Genomic DNA, 21,273 nt, shown 5'->3' with positions numbered 1-21,273 from the left:
TTTATTATCCTTGTTCGTATTTATAATTATGTATCTTTCACGAATCATTGCGCAAAACAAAATTTATAGTAAACCGATGTTATAATTGTATACAGCAGCTCCAGCGATTTATTAATCGAATTACAATTTTTAAATAGGTATTTAAATATGGTGCGCGCAGATTTGAGGTTACAATTTGTCGAGATACGCATTCAAATCTGGGAGACCCTCCTTCAATCCCTTTCTCTTACGTGTATCCTAAAAAGCACACAAATTTCCATAATCAACATTTCAATTACGATTGTAACGAACGTAACATATTTGTATTATCGATCTTATTATATTTGTTTATTGTAAAAAAAATGTTCGTTTCCCTATTCAGGCAAACCAGGACATTATACTGGAAAACCGAAACTAAAAAACGCTTTCTCTTCCACGAGATTAAAAATGGCGATGGCATCGCATAATCACCGCCATCAGTTATGCACGTGGTGAAATACGGGAAAAATGTACGTGACGTGAAATGTACATACTTGCACAACTTGGTATGGTCGAGTACTGGATTCCATCGGGTCGCCCGGCAGGATTTGCCAGTGATCGAACACACACTGTGGGAAAGCCTGACCACCGGTGTTGGAACGTAGATCGGCGGTGAAGCCGAAGGATTCGTTTACAGGAAGATAAGCTTTAACTACGAACATGGGAGTACCCGCCACTTGTTGTTCCTCGAACACGTGACCTCTTCTACGGTTCAGCACACCGTAGATACCGCCGACCGCTACTTCCGGGCACTGTCAAAAAATTTGAAATTGTCTCTTGATAGATTTTTTTACTCTTCGATTCGTGTAAAATCGATAATGTGCATCATTATCAAAATGATATAACTTACCTGAATTTCACATAAGTAAACGGGTTCCATAATTCGGGGTGAGGCAGTGAGAAGACAGGCATAAAGGCAACGTCTTGTGGTAGGGATAATTTGACCACCACCTCTGTGGATCGCGTCGGCGTGTAACGTTACATCGTGAATGTTGAAACGTACGCCTCTTAAATTCTCTTCCGAAAGGACGCCCTACGATAATGTAGAAACAAATTATATCATTGAACGTTGTTCATCATGCGCGCATCACATCCGAGACGAGAAATTCTTCAATAAATCTTTACCTCTTTCGTAGCCCATTGGAATCCAGCTACTACCGAGTCCTTAATTTCATTGAGATACTGTACACCCTTGGTGCAATCGACCAATATATTGGGTCCGCTGCCATCAGGTCCGAAGCACCAGATTTTCCTAGCTTCAGTCACGTCATAATCATATTTCTCACTCAAATAACGAGCGCGCACTTTGAAGTCATCTCGTGGGTTAACATCGCCCTGCAAGATGTCGAGAAGTGAAATTTACTTTTGTTTCATTCTCTCTGTTTCTAAAATCTATCGCGTTCACACATTTTCAATATTATTCTATCTTTTTCATTCAACTATCATTTCACTCTATTTTAACAGAAGTATTATTATATTTTTTAAGTTCCTAAAAAAAGAGAAAAGAATATCAAACTTACGCTGTCAATGTCTTCAGCGAGACCGTCCGGCATCGGACAAGCCATCATGAACAATCGATTATGTTTGTTCGGGGATTTTGAAAGACACATTTGATTCGACTGTTCAGATATCGTTTCTCTGTATGATACGACGGGATCGGACTTCTTAATCGGGATACACGCGTGATCTTCCTCAAGATCTTTCAGACAAATTTCTAGATGCAGCTCTCCGGCACCAGCGATGATATGTTCGCCGGATTCCTCGATGATACATTGCACCATAGGATCGGATTTGGCCAAACGCTTGAGACCTGTCGAATTTTAAATCATAAGAAATTAAATCATACATATTTCAAAATAAATAATTTTTAACAATTTTTTTAATATCATGTCAGATGGAAAAATTCAAATCATGGCTCTTCATAACCCAATGCTCTTGTTAGTCTCATCATATGATGTATATATATATATGTATGTATGTATGTATGTGTTGTGTATGTGTGTGTGTATATGTATGTATGTATGTATACATTTCTAACAAAATATTCTACGATGTTAGTAATTAATATATTTAAATGTTAATTAATATATTAAAATTAATATTTAAATATAAATAAACTAGAAAACTTACCTTCGACTAATTTTGGCAAATCAGCAGGATTCTTCGGTTCTACTGCAACACGTACGACGGGCGATACCGAGAATTTCATAACTTTCATATTGTGTGCATCCTTAAACGTCGTGATGGTACCAGTTTTGACCAAGAACTGATCAACACCGACAAGACCGCAAATATTACCTACATTATCAAATAAACGATTAGTCAAACAATAATAACAAAAATATAATAAAAAATTCTAATTTTATTTAGTTGAATCAGCTGGCCGTTCTATTTGTCGATCATAAACTATCAGAACAGGTCTGTAGAACAATCATCATGTAAATCTTTGAAACTAAAATGGCACCAGAATTAGAAATCTTGATACTAACCGGAAGGCACATCTTCAATAGCTTCGACATAACGACCCATCATTAGAATGGTACGCTGGATAGCTTTCTCGTACAGATCTTCTTTCTTGCCTGGTTGGAAGTTGGGTCCCATGATACGAGCCTTCATGCCTGTGCACACCTTGCCCGAAAACACTCGGCCAAAAGCGTAGAAACGTCCTTTATCTGATGTCGGTACCATTTTCGAAACATACATCATCAAAGGTCCATTCGGATCGCAATTCTAGACAAGAGACAATTTCATTAATAAATACAAACTCATCGATTACTATTTTATATATAATTTTTCTAAAAATGTCTCAATTTTAATCAGAATTTCAATTTTCCTTCAATACGTTTCGGTACAGGTCTGTGAAATAAATTGTCATCATTTGCATGTTTATTTGAAATATTCAGAAACAATTCAGTATATATTACAAACCTTGATACCAATGGCAGCTTCATCATCAAGTGGTCCTTCGTACAGCATCTCCATACGATATTTTTGAGCAGTTACAGGAGACGGCAGGTGAATGGCAATCATCTGAAGTAGAGCCTCTCCAGCAGGCAACCACGTTCTCATAACAACCTGGAAAAATTGTACAATGCGATAAAAAATCATTCCAAAGTAAAGAAAAAGTCAATACAATTATCAAACAGTTTTCAGATGCTAATATCCTCTCATTATAAATCGGAAGAGGTGTCAGAAAAAAGCAATATAAAATTATCATCATGACATGTATATTTATAGTTAGAATATATCACAAAACATACAAAACCTATTTTCGAAATAAAATTTACCTTTAAAAGAGCTTTACCATCTTTGTCCTTATCTTCGGGTTTCAGCACAATTCCTAATTTTTGTAAAAGAGTATCTGCCTCCTCTTTCTTATAATTCATGATACTATCGAAAACCTAGAAATAAATTTAATTTTCGTAACTTTTAGGTGATACTAAATCAGAATTGAATTTAGATAACATTAAAGACTAAGAGAGTGCTTACCTTATAAATCGGATCTAAAACGTACATGCAGAAGGATCGTTTGTTATCAGTCTCCTTCTGTTTGCTCCATTTCTTGGTCTTGGGATTAAAGAAAGACTCGCCCCACAGTCTGTTCATAAGTTTCACTACATCGATCTTGAATTTCTCAGCGTACATCTCAGAGAATTGTTTTAGAGTAAATGCCCATCCATGGAGACCGGAACCAAAACCTACAGAACCCTTACTGGGATCTACCTGTTTTATAAATATATTATATTTAAAGAGATACTTTCTGGGTATATAATAATAGTTTTCATCCAAAAATGAAAATAGATTTTTATTGTACATACTCTAACTTCACCCATAGGACCATCATCATCAGAGTACGTCGCAATAATAACGTTAACATTTTCAACAATACGTTGGAAAGTTTGATAGAGATCTTCACTATCCAGCTGGAGTTCTAACAGTGCACGGTCCATTTTGTTCATAAATAAAACAGGTTTGATACGTTCTGCGATCGCCTGGCGCAGTACAGTTTCAGTTTGTACACATACACCTAGAAGAAAACAAGCAAATAATTATAATTGTTTTTCTTTCATTTCGAAAGAAAAACATTATGATGTTAAAATCTTTGCAAAAATTGTATTTCACATATATATTCTTCAAAATAGTATGCTATTATAAGAAAGAATTTGTAGCACTTGTGTCGTAGCATATTAGTAATGGACATAAAGATAGAGGTCCACTAACAGCGTTTAAACACATTTACTCTTCACTTTTCTTCCATTGCACTGTCAACACTGTCAAGATATATCGATCAGTTGCAAGTGCAAACCAAACGACATACTATAGAGTAACCCTTGTGTGCTGGAAGATCGATCTATTCAATTGTGCTAAAGAAACCAGTATAGAAACAGTGGGTGAAAAAAAAAGCCATATAAAACACATACCAGATACACAATCAACGACAACGAGAGCTCCATCGGTGACACGAAGGGCAGCTGTAACTTCACTTGAAAAATCTACATGTCCAGGTGAATCAATCAAATTAATTAAAAAGCCCTTTTCATCTTTGTCACGTTGATCGGGATTTTTGATAAAGACTAAATCTTTCTCTTCAAGTTCAAAGAACATAGAAATAGCGCTGGAAGGAAAGCAGCGAATGATAATAATGAGCAATATAAGATCCACGAATTGATTACCATATAATATTGCAAAGAGGTATGACTTACGTAGATTTAATCGTGATACAACGCTCTTGCTCATCCTTGCGCGTATCAGTAAACCGGGTCTCACCGGCTTTAGCACCGGCGATAATGCCGGCCTTAGATACAAGGGAGTCGGTCAGAGTTGATTTTCCGTGATCGACGTGTGCAATGACGGACATATTTCTGATGTTCTTTTTTTTGTCCATCATGGAACGAATCTCGTCTACTGTAAAGTTCACCTGCAACGATATATTTTCACGATTAAAACATTTCTCATTTCCATGCAAATACAAGTTACAAATTAATCTAAACCAAAATTACTTCAAATTTATCTCAATATAATGCAATTTGTATATAAATTTATAAATGCATAATATATAAAATAATGAAAAAAATAATCAATATGTGCTTTGTTCGCTATATATATATATATAATATAATATAATATACATCTCCTTATACAATTTTATTGCAACATATTGCAATATTGAAAAAATATAGATTATTTCCTAATTATACAAAAAGTATTCTTTTCACAGTACACATTATATTAAATCATAGTTTAAGCCTCGTATGATAGCAAAGTCAAATGATTTTACATAGGACTTTAATAATTACTAGTTTGGAATATACTCTGTATATCTGACAAAATATTTAATATCCACGATAGCTATTACATTAATATTTGAGAAAATAACAGTAATTTTATTGAATGCAATAGATTGTATATAGTAACACGAAAGAGAAATGAGCAATTATAATTGTTTTTTTTTTCTCATTTCAGAAGAAAAATGTATATTATGATATTAAAATCCTTGTAAAAATTGTATTTTACAGATATATTCTCCGAAATAATATGCTAACATTATAAGAAAATAAAGTATTTGTAGCACTTGTGTCGTAACATATTAGTAATGGACATAAGGATAGAGGTCCACTAACAGCGTTTAAACACATTTTCTCTTTACTTTTCTTCCATTGCACTGTCAACACTGTCAATGTATATCAATCAGTTGCAGGTGCAAACCAAACGACATACTGTAGAGTAACCCTTGTGTGCTGGAAGATCAATCTGTTCGATTGTACCAAAGAAACCAATATATGAATAATAAATAAAAATTAAAAAAAGAATGAAAAAAAAACGTAAGAAACGCATATCAGATAAACAAGCTAATAATAAATTAAAAAGAAAAATGTCCTTGTAGAAACAAAACAGCAGCATATAAGCTGTTTTTAAGCGTGAAAAATCTACAAAAACAGGGATAATATTCATGTATAATTTATATTCTAAATTGGTATTGGTAAAAAGAATTATTTACGCACTTCAAAATAAAAATAAAATAATTATACATGATTAAATAATATGATAAAATATAGCGCAATAAAAAAATGCAATATTAGATTGAAAAGAGAGAAAAAATATATTTATGAAGCAGATTAAAACATTTAACAGCGAAATAAGAAAAAGCGGCAAAGAATTTCACGATTGACACAATAGATATAAGAGAAAAATTCTGAAAGAGAAGAGAGACTAAAATTGGAATTGAAATTAAGCAGGTAAATTAAGCGAAAGATAAATCGAAATATCACAAGACAATAGCAAAATGATATAGATGAAAAATATAGTGTTGAAATTAATAAATGTTTAGCGTTATATTTTCTAGCCTCGAGTAGACGCACATTATCTCGCGTGCAAATTCTCGATCAGCGTCATCAGCTAAAGGCGACCAAGATCTCTCGAGGGGAATATCAAAGCATGTTGCCTCGCGTATCGACACGAGGCTGCACCATGTTATGTCGACGAGAGAGTGTGTGTGTGTATGAGAGAGAGAGAGAGAGAGAGAGAGATGTAGCGATAAAATATTTCTGCTCATATCGCGGAGATGAAATTTTCGCGTGTCTCTCGTGATATCTAACTCCGGTATCGTGCGATCCAGACTCTCCCGTCTGGATGTCTCCCTAGGTATAGCGTCCCGTCTGTCCCGCTACCTCGACGTGAATATTGGGAATTTTTTTCTCACGGTACATTTTTCTACGCTTAGGCAGATCCATCGATCAACATAGGAAAGAGAGTCGCGTGGCCGAAAATCTCGAGGGAAGCATCACGCTGGGCGCTCGAGCACGTTGCTCGACAGGCATCATGACACGTTGCGAGTGAAACATATTTCCGCTCGGAACACGTCGCGGACGTGACGCTGGCGGTGAGATTCTTTTTCCAGACTCGAGGATGTTCCCCGCGACGTTTGCGATCCGCGTGGAGCGACTCGGCGTGCCCGGAAACCCGGGATATTGGGCGAGATTCGACGCGCGACAAAATTGCGTAATCCTGAGTAATCGTTCATTCTCCGTTCACGCGAGCGAGACGGTAAGAGAGGACGATTCTCTCTTGCGGTTCTCCGCGCTTTCCGATCTCGAGGTCGCGAGCGAGAACGGCGAGGGAGATCGCGATCCCCGGGGAGAAAAATATTCGCGGTCGCGCGTCTTCGGGGATCGCGCGACCGCGATCGCGATGGTGGCATCGTGACGAGGCTACGTACCATCTTGGATGTTGTCCGATTGCTGACGGCCTGGTCCTAAATATACGTGCACCAACAATGGCGAACTCCCTCGGAAAGAACTGGCTATCCGCCGTGCACCCGAACGCCGCCTCTTATGAGTTGCGAGAGCGCCGCGGTGCGGCAGCGTGCGGCTCCTCGCCGCGTCGGCCAATCAGATCGCGGCGCGATGCGCGCAGGCGCGCTCCTCTACGCGAGATTTTAAATTCTCGCAAGTCCAGTGTGCGTGTGAACATTCGTTCTTTCGCGCTCTTTCATCCGATTGATATTGTAACCTACAATTTTTTCTTAATTTATTCGTTAACGTGCCAATCAACGAGCAAACTGAGTACATCAACACACATCACTTGGTGAGAAATAGTTTATGATATTTAATCATAATCTTCCACTTCTTTCCAAAAATTTGCCGAGAACACTTATCATATAACGTGATGATAAAAGAATAGCTCTATTATTGGCTTCAAAACAGAGATATATATATAGAAGCCTTAAGTGATAAGCGAATCGACCAATTGCAGTTGAAAATTTTCATCAATCTAATATCTCTTTTCTTGAGAATGCTCGACTTACTATTTAAAAGCTTTATTTGCAATCTAAGGTGTTCGATGTTCGACATATGACAATTTATGGCTGCGGTCGAGAAGACACTAGAAATGCTTCGAAGCGTTTGATTGACCAATCAGGACACAAAGAGTAAAGATTTCTTTATTCTGATTGGTGAACGCAATTCTTCGAAGCATCTCTAGCGTCTTCTCGACCGCAGCCTATATCTAATAAAGAATGTAAATTCTAACACATTTTCATTTTTGAAAAACAAACTCTCTAATTACCGAACATCAGACGCAATCTTCCATAATCTTTTATCGTTTTACATTGGGTATATTATTTAGTGCAACTGTCATTGTCAGTGAGCAGCTGTTCGTGATATAGCTTTACATTTATCCAAAATCTAAAAGATAAACCAATCATGAGTAACCGCTCACTGTGCATCCAATGAACGACGTTATATTAAATGCAATCATTGCTTGCATTGCATTAATTGAGTAGAGTTTTGGAACGCACTTCAAAAAGCACTCTTGCATTTACTGCCATCTATAGATAGCAAAATGTTTTGAAAAATATCGAGTCGATTACAATATATATTTGCGAACCGAATTATGATTCTTGAGAAGATTTTTCGCAAAATGTAAGTTCATCTTTTCCCCAAAAAAATAAATTTTATTTTATAAAATTTGTATTTATATATCAATTACAAAGTCACTCTGTGTTTTTGTAATTAATTTAATCGCACGATCAATTATTTTCGCTAAGATAATATCAATTAACAGAAGAATTCGCGAACTGGAATAATGATAATTTTCTTGTATATACATTATGTATTCTTGTAGATAAAATTAACTTTTGTCTAAGAAATATAACGTGCATTTTATACATGTCTAAATTTCAACACTACTTATTGACAGTATCTAATAACATTTGTGTTCACGCAAAATACACGTCAAGTATTGCATATATATATATATATATATATATATATATATAATATATACATATATGTGAATCTCCTATTTAGAGATTTATATTATTTTTAAACGAGAAAACAAGAAGAATCGTTAACTCGAATTACGTAAATGCAAACCTATATCAAAGTAAGTTAATAAATAGAACTATATACGAATCCATATGAACACTCTACTATGTTACAAAAGTGGCGAGCTAATATATTATAATATTTAGTCTCCATATAAAAATACAGATGAAAATCACCTTTAAAAAAAAGATATTAGCGATTTGTTATATATATTCTACCGCTTGTTTATAGTTCTACGTCCACCCAAAATCGAACTTCTAAAATTAAACAAAAAAGAGCAACGAGCAGTGCAATGGAGTCTCAACGATTTCCTTTACAGCTATTCTCGTGAACGTTCACGCGATCCGGATTGAAGGTTCTTCCACAACGTTTACACGGCACCAACTGGCTCAGATGCATCATCCAATTGGCCTCTGCCATCGCTGCCTGATCAACCACCATATTTCCTGTGCTGGAATCTTCTGCGAACAGTGAAGTTGTCATTGCTAATTGTATCGTATCTTGAAAAATGCAGGAAAAATCTTGGAAAGGAAGAATGGATTTGAAGAATTATATCGAATATAAGTCGGTAAGCAATAGTGATTAATCTGTTTTATTGCTACAAATCGAATCGCCTCAATCTCGTAACAAATATTAACGTCGAGGCAAATTTTATAGAAAATTTAAACTTTTAAAAGCCACTGCGAATCCTATATTTTCATCGCGACTCTTGAATTTTAAAATTCTAATTTCGAAATTACATTTTTGTCTATTTATTGTATATGGAAATTATATTAGTATATGGAAATTAAGAGGCACAAGAAAAACGAAAAGTTCTTTTCGCCACGTTTTTTTGTCATGAATTATTATTCATCGTAGGTGGCACTTTTAATCGAGAATAATCTGCGAAGCGTGTATAATAATGACTGTACCCGCTTCCATTCCACGGCGGTGCATAAACGGACATTATGGATTCATATATCATACATGCAAGGTTGGGAAGTAACGCGTTACTTGTAACGTCGTTATCGTTACAGTTACTTTTTTTCCGTAACGATCGTTACTTTTTTCTGTTTGTAACGGTAACGGTAACGTCGTTACATTTTTACAGTAACGGTAACGAATTAGCCGTTACTTTTATCGTTACTTTTTGGTTCTTTGTTATCTTATATCTATTCAATAGAGATGTATTTTTTGAAAAATATTTTGTAGTCTTCTATCATAAGCTGCATTCTGATAGTCACTGCCAGTACTGAAAATCTATAGTAATGTAAATTATAGATTTTACAATACTGGCAGTGAATATTGGAATTCACTCTTAATAATATTATCAATATTTAAAAACAATGTTTGATAAAAATTTTCAACGAAATTGGAATTTGTAAATTACAATTTAAATTCCCATAAAGATAAGTGTATTAAAAAGTAAAGATATTAACATAAAAAAATTAGAATCATTAAATAAGTTTAATATAAAAAACGCTTGCGCTATATAGAGACTAATTTAGAGTTTTTAATTGTAACTTAGATTATTACATTTAATATTAATTATTAAATAATTTTCTAATCTAATAGCTTATTTTAGCATTACAAAAAACAAAAACATAACGAAAAAGTAACGAATCGTTACTTTCCAAGTAACGGTAACGAGTTATTTTTTACAAAAAATAACGGTAACGCATTACTTTTAAAGAGTAACATTCCCAACGTTGCATACATGCACGCGTAATTGCTTCGGTAACCGATTGATTCACTATATAAGTACTTGAGCGTTATGTACTACTCTTGACCCTGACAGTGGACAGAATAAATTTCAAGGTAAGGGACAGAAATATATGCGAAAGGGCAAATGTGTATATCGAAGAAATGCTTATGAACTTCGAAAAAATCAATTTCAAATATTATTTATTATCACTTTTTAAGGCGTTTATTCGCCTTGATATTGTATAAAGAATAAAATTTATATAATATGTATGTTTAAAAAACATATGCCCCTTTCTCTATACATTAAATATTTAATCGTAACTTTTATCAAGCGATTAATATATTTTTTCCGTTATTTTCTAAAAGCTTAATTTCTCATGTTTAAATAGAAAGTGCTGCGAGAATGTGTTTCATTTCTTTCAATACGATAATATGCGATAATACTAATAATAATATATAGTACGATATAAAAATATATTTTTATGGTTAAATCATGCGTATCTCTTGTTGAAATATCGAACTCTTCTTTTAAGTGTATGTACTTTAACTGCACGTTTTTTCGATGATTATTTTTGTGACGCATTATTTCCATGTTATATTTGCATATATGCATGAGAGTATGATCGAGAACATTGACTTACGTATGTATATGACGTCGGGTTTTTGCGGCTCCTTTCTTCTTCGGGCGGGTGACAGTTTGTCATTCTCGGCGTGCCATTTCTTCAAGCACTGCGGCTCGTGAATGGCAATACTGGAGGATCCGAAATCTCTACCACAAATGTAACACGTGATGGTCCTTTTTTGCGATAAATCCTAAAACCAAGCGGTATACGCGTCTTTCTCTCTCTTCTTCTCTTCTCCTCTTTTACTAAACGTTTCATCCGAAGAACGCTACTTGCACGTTATTTTTTATTAAAATCATAATAGCAAGTTCTGTTTTATCTTGCACACAATACAACCGCATACACTTTGCGTAAGGTAAAAATATTTTATTTCACAAATGACAAAACAAAATCGCTTATACAGAGTGCTACACAGAAATAAGTTGCTTTAAATATTAGAATTATTGAAAACAGGCTAATTACTAACAACAAGAACAAGATTTGTTCACACAAATTATAAGATATGACACAAGATCGATTATAGAAATTTAAGTGCGCACGCGTGTGCGCTTTTTTCTGTAAGGACTCACCGGATATATCGATGGTGAACCTTGCTGGTTTTTGGCCGATTTTTGTCTCTGAAGGATCAGCTGATCTTTCTGCTCTCTCGCCAAATCGTTTTGCATCTGCTGCCATCGTCTACTGCATTGAGGCTCATGGATCTTGATGCTTCTGGTGCCGAAATTTCGTCCACAAATCCGACAGGGAACAGTCGGTGGTACAACATTGCGCCCTGTCGCTGGTGTGGTCAGTCGTTCGTTGTTCTAGAAAAAGACGGTGTCGATGAGAAAGAAATAAAATATGAAAATGATTGAGTAAAAGCTTAGTACCTTCGGAGTAGCCTTGCAACTTCTCTCATGAATCGGCAGTCGTTCCGGCAAAAATGTCCTTCCGCACTTTGCGCATGGAACTAATTGCTCCTGAAAGAAAATCCAGATTTTCGTGTCTTTGATTTTTTTTTAAAGAAGAGGCGCCAAGTTTTCGCCAATATGTTTAAAAAAATTTTATAGAAAAAAATACTCTCAAATAAAATACGCAATCATATATTGCATTTTATTGCATTTATATATATATATATAATAATTTTTATACTCGCGCGGTAATAAAAGAATCCAAATGTTCCCATATCGTTGATTATTTTCAAAAATCGCGAAAATCAAGTATTTAAATATATATTATATTTTATATAAAGAAATAAATTATTTCACATATTAATAAAAATGCTGGTGATCAAATTACGAAATAACCAGAGAACAATCATTTATTTAAAAAAAAAAAAAGACAAATTTCTTTTGTTTGCTTGTAATTACTCTTGGCTGGATTTGAAAATATTAAGATTTGCCAATCTATCTATCAATCAATCTATCATTCGTCGCATGCAGAATTCTGATTTCTTACGCAAATGTTTGTTAATCGTCGAAGCCCAGTTCTCATTTGGTATGCGAGTTAGATGCGTATGAGATGTTAAGAAGCAATCTTTAATATTCTACGTTAGGATTACGCATTCGAATTACAAACGGCACGATACATATTTTCATTATGATTTATAACTCAATTCTAGACACAAAGCGAGTTGAATATATTTCAAAACTTTAATATTGATTTCTAATTTTGATTGTTTAATTTCATAAAAGCGAATTTTTTCAGGTCGATTTTAACTTGCGATGAGAGGTGTTTCTGAGCGCTTCTGAATTTCCGAGTGCTCATCCTATAAATTGTTTCTTACATCATCGGGCAATGAAGATTGCGTCGCCGTCCAACAAGATTAATGAAGCGCGGACACCGACGTCCGCTCAAGCGAAAACGGCGCAGTACGTTTCTCGCGTAAATATAATCGCCTCGTAATCTCGTATTAACACTGCTGTGTTAATTAAAAGGAGTTAACTACCTGACTCTGTTCCCATGCGGATGCATTCCAATCACTGTGTTCGACACCGACCTCGGGTCTTTGCGGCCTGGGTCGTCTTTGAGACGGAGGCAGCGAATTATTCTCGCGTTCCCATTTCTATAATCAAAATATTCGCATTAAAAAGTAAAAAGAAAAAGTTGTCTAATAACAAATAGTTATTGAGCAAGTATTGGGTTGATGCAAAAGTTCGTCCCGTTTTTTGTTTTTAATAGTAAAAGAACGGGACGAACTTTTGCATCAATCCAATAAATATATATAGTATACAGCGTATGTGTAACATACATATATGAATACAATAATATAAAAAGAAAAATAATAATTATTCAATAATAATAATTATTATTATTGTTCTCAATACAAAAATAAATAAATTAATTAATTTTATTATTATTAAAAAATTCTTGAAGAAAAGGAGAAATTCTTTCTTTTAATAAAAATGCTCAAACAAATTTTTGCACGATTTATGCACGACATGCAGCTGTTGTATCGATTTTACATTGCAGCACATTGGCATTGCTATTGCGGTTGACATACGACGTATTCCTTAATGTCTGTCATTTCAAAATATATATATCTATCGAGTTAGAGGTGACTGTGTAAATGTGAATTTTGTTGATCGAGAATCGCGATTAGGAGAGGATAACATTGCTGCGTCAGTCGGTCGATCGAAGACACCCCGTATAAGAGAATGCGCAAATTGGCGATCGCTTATAGTGCGTTACAGTTACCTGTACTATAGGACATCAGTTACCTGTGCACGAATCTGCATCTGCTTAATGCCGTATAACGCGTCGCGCCATCGATTTTGCGAAAGGGCCTTGACTTATTACACGCGCGCATTATCGAGACGCTATTATATTACAAACTTTCTGCGTCGCTTCCGCGATGAGATCGCAATGTCACACGTGAAGAGGAATTTATTCATTGTTAGATAATCTACGGTTATTCCTCGCGGCGATTAATTGCTTTAATTCTATTTCAAGAGGTTTAATTAAGTTATATAATTTGTCAATTATGGAAAAGATCAAACTGAGATTTCTGATTTATAAAAGTAGATGCTTAATTATATGATTCGCGTGATGTGTTAAGCTTTATGAAGTTTCTTATCTTCTCAATTAAACTGAATTTACGCAAAATTTTATCACGCATTAATGTATTATAAATTCATGCAATAATTATTAATTATTGTTAATAATAATCATAAATTATTGAATAATTATTATTGTAATAGTTATTAATGATAATTAATAATTATTAATAATAGGCATTAATTATTAATTAATCTTAATATTTATTATTAATTATTATTAAGCATTATATTAATATTTATTATTATTAATTTATTATTAATTATTATTAATAATTATAAATTATTATGTTTAGGATGTTAAGGTGTGACAATTGAAATCATTTACCTCCATGCACTTGGGCTCGTGTATGGGAAAACTGGCAGTGCCGAATTCCCGGCCGCAGATGTAGCACGTGACCGTCTTGGGACCCCGTTTCATCGATGCGGACGACGACCTGACCTGCTGGCTCGAGTCCTGGGAAGGACGATTCTGAAAAGCAACCGGTTTCGTCTCGATCTCGTCCGGCTTGTTTCTGTTCCGATCGCTGCGAAAGTTCAATGCCACCGGCTTCTGGATAGACTTAGGCACCGATGGCACTGCACACTTCGGCTTCATCGTTGACGTCGATGTTGGGATGTCTTTGATCTTGGTCTGACTACCCTTCGGATGACTGTGAAATCTCTCCGGCTGATCCGGACGTCCGCAGGTCTTGCAGGGTTCCGGAGCGCTCTTTGCCGACGACGCGGCGGCAGTGAAGATTTCCAAATCGCTTGGCAGACCAGCTCGCGAATTCTTCTTCTTCACCGTAGATAGGACTTTGAGAGAGCCTTTTCTAATCGTACGTGAATACAAAGTATATAAATACGCAAGTATTATGATTTTTAATTTATCAGATGCAAATGCAATATCTAATTGAGAGATCTCTCCAATTGATACCATAATTATTTTTCGAGGATATAATTCACGATTTTTTTTTTTCAAGTTTCAACTATTCAATGTGAACATTCAATATCTTTTAATAACTTTATAAAATATTATTTTCGCGAAAATATACGGCTCTATTAATAAATCACATCACCGACCTATTATTGTTATCGTCGAGTTTCCTGACATCGGGGTTCCGTGTCGCGATGCCTATGGGTGACGTGATCTTTTGACTTCCGTTAGGCGATCGCAATCGGTCGATCTTCTCCATCTGACGATCCGTCACGATCCGCGGTTCGCGAATCTGCTCGAAACTCCGTCGCTGATGGCGCGTCACTGGAGGAGCGTCTTCGGAACGGGACGACCAAGTGGTGGTCGTCGTCGCGGCGGCGCTTCGGCGGCGTCGTCGTCGTCGTCGTTGTGTCGCCGATGGCGACGATGGCACCAGTAACAACGATGATGATGATAACGACGATGACGATGACGCCGTCGTGTCCCCGCTGATCGACTTGTCGATATTCGCAGCCGGTTGATGGAACCGCGTCATCGAGTCGCACAGCAGCTCTTTACTGAGCAGCGACATGTCGAGCTTGTCCACGAGCGCGGGGTCCAGCACGCTCGGTCGCGAGAGATTCGCCGTTTTCGGTCTCTCCGACTCTTCCGCCTTCGCGCGCTTCATCTTGGGCGGCCAGGTGCCGGTGTTCGCCGCATTTCTCGGCGTTATCCTCCCGCCGTCCGTTCTCTTGGTCGCACCTATTTAAACGATCTATCGTTGATAAGATGTACCGATGTCGTTACACGCCAATGTATATTCAATTAATATCCATTAGAGAAATCATAATTATTGTAAAAATTTTATATAATTGTTTTTCTTTCTTTTAAACATATTAGATTAATACTGGAATTATTAAATAATTAATAATTTAATGTATGGAAATTAGATAGATCGGAAAATACTAAACTTGAAAATATCAAAGAATATAGTAGAAATAATAATAATAATAATAATAATAATAATAATTAATAAATAATATTTATTTCAAAATAAAATTATTTTTTTTAACAAGATCATTTCGATTATGATAAAATTTTGTTTCGAAAATAAATATTGACTTTTTTAATGGATTGACATTTATTTTTGTGAATCGATATAAAAAAATCAGAATTCATCTATTTCAGAGATAGATCAACAGAAAAAATATTTCTATATTTTCAAGAATTTATTTATAAAATGTTGCATAAAAATGATATTTTTTGTCATCAATCTGTTATCAATCAACCAAAAAAGTTTATATTCTATAAATTCTGAACCCTATTTTCAACATTCTGTATAAGAAATATTTACAATATCTATTAGATAATGTCAATCGAGTAGTTTCGCTAATAACTATGATAATCGCAAAAAAATTAATTTTTTGAATAATTTATCAGCTTATTAATATGAATATTGATAAATTTGCGATAAAGTACACACGATAAAAGCACATTACCTTTCAAAAACTTCAAATCATCTTTTATTATGAAAAACGTTTTCTCCGATAGAAACTCGCACGGTCCTTTCTTCCACTTCATTTTATCGATTTCGTGATCTTAGAAATCGCTGGTATCAGAATTATTCGCGCACTGTTCGTGTCGCAAAACGAGCATTATCACATTTCTCGTCACGATCAATTTTCTTCTCCATCGAATTGCACCAATACCTTTACATTGATTTATGACACAAGTGAAACCGATTAAAGAATTAAATTTATTAATCAATCCCCTTCAATTTCATCGTTCAGAAATCAAATTTTATTACAAAATTTATCTCATCAATGATGTGTGTTTCGGAAAGCTTTCGCGTTGGAAAGGAAACATTTCCCGATGCCCGCTAAATTCTGCTCGAACGATCTTTCGCTTCTCCACGCAAACGGGTGTCGTTTCTCTTCGAATCCGAGTTACATGACGGGCTTGACGTCACAGATATAATAGTATTTTTCCACCCGATGAATACGGGCGATAAGTACGCGTTCCCGTATTATAATCTGTTATACTGATTATCGGAATGACACAATAATCCACTTGATAATTGTAATTAATTTAACGCTGAAGTAATTAATTACTTTACACCACTATAAATGCAAGAACGTGACTCTTTTTTTTTTGTTTTACAAATCGCACACACGTAACACGGATACGTGAACAATGTCCGCGTTATTATCCACGCACAAAGTTCCGATCGTGTATTTTAATTGTGCGTGAATATAAAGCGGAAGTCACAAATTCCCCCGTTGACGCGCAGCTCCTCGCCGTCGAATTACGCGGCACACTGCGAGACGAGGCTTTACCTTGCCATTAGCTTCGCACGGCTTTTACCTTCCTATACGTATGAGTGTGCGGTCGACTGTGTGACAGGTGGCAGAGGGAAAATCGATCCAACGACCACCGTTTAAAACGACTATACATCGCGCTCAGGAGTGTGTTCTCGTCATCGCACAGGAAGTCATTCGCGAGCGAGCGATAAAAGTATATGGAAATCACGAAGGGAACCACGTGCTTTGCTATAAAACGGCAACGTATAGCCGGTTCCATAAAGCAAAAAAAAAAAAACATTCTCTTTATATCTCTCTCTATATATATATATATATATCTTTTCTGTATTCATTTTTTTTATATAAATATAATATTAAAAAATCTAATCGTATAGCGTTATACTATAATAAAAATGATACAATATATACAAGTTTTCATCTACATGAAATTATACAATACATACAAGTTTTCATCCACATAAAATTATAGATATTAAATATATATATATATATAATGATATGTATATTTTACATTAACGGCGATATCTATATCTCTTGAAATGAAACCACAGCTGAAAGATGTTGTTATGAAACTGACATCTGAATCCGCGCTTATATGAATATTCCCATTCCCGGTTGACGATTTTGAATGCGATGTCCTCATAAGGCGGGCCCGCGTGAAATCGCAGAATAGCAAAGTCCTTATTGTCGGCGCAAGGTGTCTGAAAATTAAACATCAAAGATTAACTATCGAAATATCCGGTGATATTGATTAAATAAAAATATTTAAATAATTTTCCTTCCGCAAGACAGAGAGTATATATATCTTACCAGAAAGTATTCCGGGGTAGTATTTTTGTCGATGAGATCCGGATAAAAAATGTTGAACTTGTAGCCTTGTACAATCTTGGGCGGTGGATTGTCCATGTCGTAATGCGTTTGATTGTACTTGTTCCACTCGAAGCCGGTATGTACGCGATTGAAGTAACGCGGCTTACGTGGTCGGTACTTGTCGGACCAGAGATAAATCTGCGCTTCCAGTGACGATTCGACACTAAATTCCGTTTCGTCTAAGCCCATACCTTTGCGCGCCTCCCGATGCATTGCTTGCTCTTCGCTCGTTAGTACATTCTGAATTTTTCTGCCAGTGCTGAGCACCTGCTGTCTCGCGTATTCCAGACGCTGACTGTCCTCGTCCTCCTGTGTAACGAGCGTACCCGGTTCCAGTTGCGAATAAGGTATATAAATCGGCGAGTAGCCGCCCGCTTCATACTCGCGGAAGGATTCGAATAATAGATCGTCGGCGGCATTAGTTTCCTGATTATCACTGTAATACATGACATAATAATTTATCTCCTTATAATCGAGAAAAACAAAATCAAATTTTAATAAATTAAAAAAAAGTCACTGAAATTAAGAGGGAAAGAACACTTACTCTTGACTATTTTCGTTCTTCTCGACTGCTGTACTCGTGGAAGGTTCATCCTGCTTAATCAAAGACTCACTTTCCTGCGCTTGCGAGTTCTCAGCCTCGTTCTCCGCTCTAGCCACACCTTGTTCGGCGATTAAAACCTCCAGCTTCTTTCGCAGGTTCTCTTGATGTCGATCTCTAAGTCGGGCCCTTGCCATATGAGCTATATAATTTAATAAGTTTAATACTCGACAATGATTGAATAACATGCATTATTTGCAGTTTTTTAATACGTTTCTAAATTATTTATTATATCTCTATTACCTTTCAGTTGCGACAATAAACTTTCCCAGTATCCGATATCTACACCTTCTGGCTTTCCTGTAATTTTTGCCTGAATTTGCAACTGTAAAGCTTCCAACTGTGTCGCAGTTTTGCCCTTAAAGATAGTCGTAACGTCTTTGGCGACAGATTCATGAATTCCTTCTCTTCTACCAACAGCTGAAAACAGAAATATATAATAATATATATATATATATATATATATATATATAATAATATAGCACACGAATGAACAATAAGAACAAGCAGGAAAAGAAGAAAGAAAAAAAAATTACTCTCTTACCAACTTCATATTCCGTTCGTTCCAGTTTTCTGAGCTTATGCAATTCATCCTCCACAATCACTGTTATATCGTTCCAATAATCTAAATTTTTGCCCCTTTCCAGTTCCTTGTAAACCTTTATATCCTCTATGAGATCCTCCAGATCTTTCACTTGCAAACCTCGTAAGTATGTGTATGGCTCGTGCATTTCTACCGCATCAACCTCCTCCTCCGCGCTGATATACTTTGCAAGAAGATCGATGGGTTTTGCACGACCGTCCTGAATTCTAATGCGAGATCTCAATCTAGCCTGCTCAAGGTGAAATTGATCTTCTTGCCGAGCCCATTGCTCTAATTGAGCAGCCTCCTTGCCCCTCTGCAACATGGTCATTTCTTCTTCCCTCTGTTGTCGCTCCAATTCTCTCTCGTGTCTTCTCTTTTTGACCTTCTCCAACTCTCTCTTATTCTCCTCCTGTTTATATCTATTATGCATTTCTAATTCTTCTCTACCGACACCAAGTAAACCCTCTTTCCCCAATTTTTTCGACCACACGAAGGTGGAAAGAATATTGCCATCTCCAAATGGATTATCCGTATTCGTGTAATGTAAATAATCATTGTCCCAGCCCATTCTCTCCTTACGTCTACGTTCCTTGGCTTCCTTCTTCTTTAGACGACGTAAACGCTTCTCTTCTGGTGTTTCTGTCGCTTTCATCAATTCTTTCTGGCGTTTACGTTCTTCAATCTGCTTCTGTCGTTGTTTTTGCAATTTCTCTAACAATTTTGTGGAGTTCGAAGATGTATCTGTGGATGAACCGTTGCTAAGCTTACTCGAATCGGACGATGAAGATGACGACGAGGACAAGGATGACGGTGAAGACGACCTGAACGAAAAATATGTTAATATAGGCAGATATAGGTAATTGTTCAGTGGCCGTAGAGCATACTCATGTCGCTATATTTCATCGATATGAGATTTTGTAACCCAAATAGTCGTCAACTTTAATTATTAATATCTCGCTTCGCGGGGCAGAGCGACATTTTTCTCTGCTATATTTTTTGTTTTATGCAAGAACAATTATCATTAATATACATTATAGACTGCGATCGGGAACACACTGGGAATGCTTCGAAGCGTTTGATTGATCAATCGGGACAGAAAGAGTAAAGATTTATTTATTCTGATTGGTTAATGAAATGCTTTCGAAGCATTTCTAGCAACTTCTCGATCGCAGCCGTTATAAAGGAGAGACTAAGAAAATTTCGAGAAATAATTTTAAATTTCGGAAAATAACTCAAAATCGAGGAAGGAACTTACCTCCTTCGACTTTTATGTTTGAAAGACTTCTTGTGCGATTCGCGACGCGACCGAGAATCCTCGTCCCTTGATTTCTTATACCTCTCGCTGGACTTTTCCAAACGTTTGTTCCCCGATCTCGATCTCCTAAATTCCGTGCGATCGAGATCCCTTCGCGACGTTCGATCTTTACGTCGATGAATGCCGTGATCGTCGTCGTATTCCTTTCTCCTCGATTTGCGATCACTGTCGCGCGAGTATCTCTCCATTGTGCGACGAGGCAAGGAAATTATTCAGTCGATCAAAAACACTCACGCGCTTAACCTCACTCTCTTCCACGAACGATGCGCTTCAAAAGCGCGCCATCTTGTTGCAGCCGTGACGCAAAACGCAGCTGATGCCGCGACTACGTGAGTCGACAGACGGGAGCCTGGGTTAATCGACGAGTAGCGACGAAAGGGCAATCGTTCCGCGTCGCCGACGACGACGACGATATTCTTGCCAATCGGTCAAAATATTTTTCTCGCGCGACGATATCGAGGACGTCGCGTCTCGTCACGGCTCCTCGAAAAATCTCTC

General features: G+C 36.3%; 2 protein-coding genes across 2 annotated transcripts; both read right to left on the bottom strand.

The window, feature by feature from the left end:
* Positions 1–46: 46 nt before the first annotated feature.
* On the bottom strand, positions 47–7,342 carry Eef2 (eukaryotic translation elongation factor 2). The gene is made up of 14 exons (XM_070310630.1): positions 7,235–7,342; positions 4,722–4,936; positions 4,440–4,633; positions 3,837–4,045; positions 3,508–3,741; positions 3,306–3,419; positions 2,947–3,093; positions 2,508–2,748; positions 2,149–2,316; positions 1,539–1,828; positions 1,144–1,353; positions 869–1,051; positions 513–770; positions 47–237 (listed from the first exon to the last, which is right to left on the bottom strand). Exons 1-14 carry the CDS (start codon positions 7,235–7,237, stop codon positions 169–171), a joined length of 2,535 nt encoding a protein of 844 aa, XP_070166731.1. The 5' UTR covers positions 7,238–7,342; the 3' UTR covers positions 47–168.
* A 1,179-nt stretch (positions 7,343–8,521) lies between these two features.
* Cactin (cactin, spliceosome C complex subunit) lies at positions 8,522–21,067 on the bottom strand. The gene is made up of 12 exons (XM_070310632.1): positions 20,716–21,067; positions 19,419–20,281; positions 19,118–19,294; positions 18,818–19,016; positions 18,214–18,709; positions 15,250–15,764; positions 14,513–14,999; positions 13,077–13,193; positions 12,019–12,108; positions 11,719–11,952; positions 11,168–11,339; positions 8,522–9,304 (listed from the first exon to the last, which is right to left on the bottom strand). Exons 1-12 carry the CDS (start codon positions 20,961–20,963, stop codon positions 9,144–9,146), a joined length of 3,759 nt encoding a protein of 1,252 aa, XP_070166733.1. The 5' UTR covers positions 20,964–21,067; the 3' UTR covers positions 8,522–9,143.
* Positions 21,068–21,273: the final 206 nt, after the last annotated feature.

Source organism: Polyergus mexicanus, unplaced genomic scaffold (assembly GCF_030449975.1).
Source record: "Polyergus mexicanus isolate NDT 795.1 unplaced genomic scaffold, iyPolMexi1.0 SCAF_18, whole genome shotgun sequence".
Lineage (NCBI taxonomy): Eukaryota > Metazoa > Arthropoda > Insecta > Hymenoptera > Formicidae > Polyergus > Polyergus mexicanus.
This window is presented reverse-complemented; position numbering and strand designations above follow the sequence as displayed.

Excerpts from the sequence above, each read along its gene's own strand:
- Cactin (XM_070310632.1), bottom strand. The coding sequence starts at position 20,963 with ATGGAGAGATACTCGCGCGACAGTGATCGCAAATCGAGGAGAAAGGAA. Across the intron at positions 20,282-20,715 it reads AAACATAAAAGTCGAAGGAG|GTCGTCTTCACCGTCATCCT; the intron begins GTAAGTTCCTTC and ends TTTTTCGTTCAG. Across the intron at positions 13,194-14,512 it reads ACGAGCCCAAGTGCATGGAG|AAATGGGAACGCGAGAATAA; the intron begins GTAAATGATTTC and ends TTTTGATTATAG.
- Eef2 (XM_070310630.1), bottom strand. Across the intron at positions 2,317-2,507 it reads TATTGAAGATGTGCCTTCCG|GTAATATTTGCGGTCTTGTC; the intron begins GTTAGTATCAAG and ends TTGATAATGTAG. Across the intron at positions 238-512 it reads GACCATACCAAGTTGTGCAA|GATACACGTAAGAGAAAGGG; the intron begins GTATGTACATTT and ends TGTGCTTTTTAG.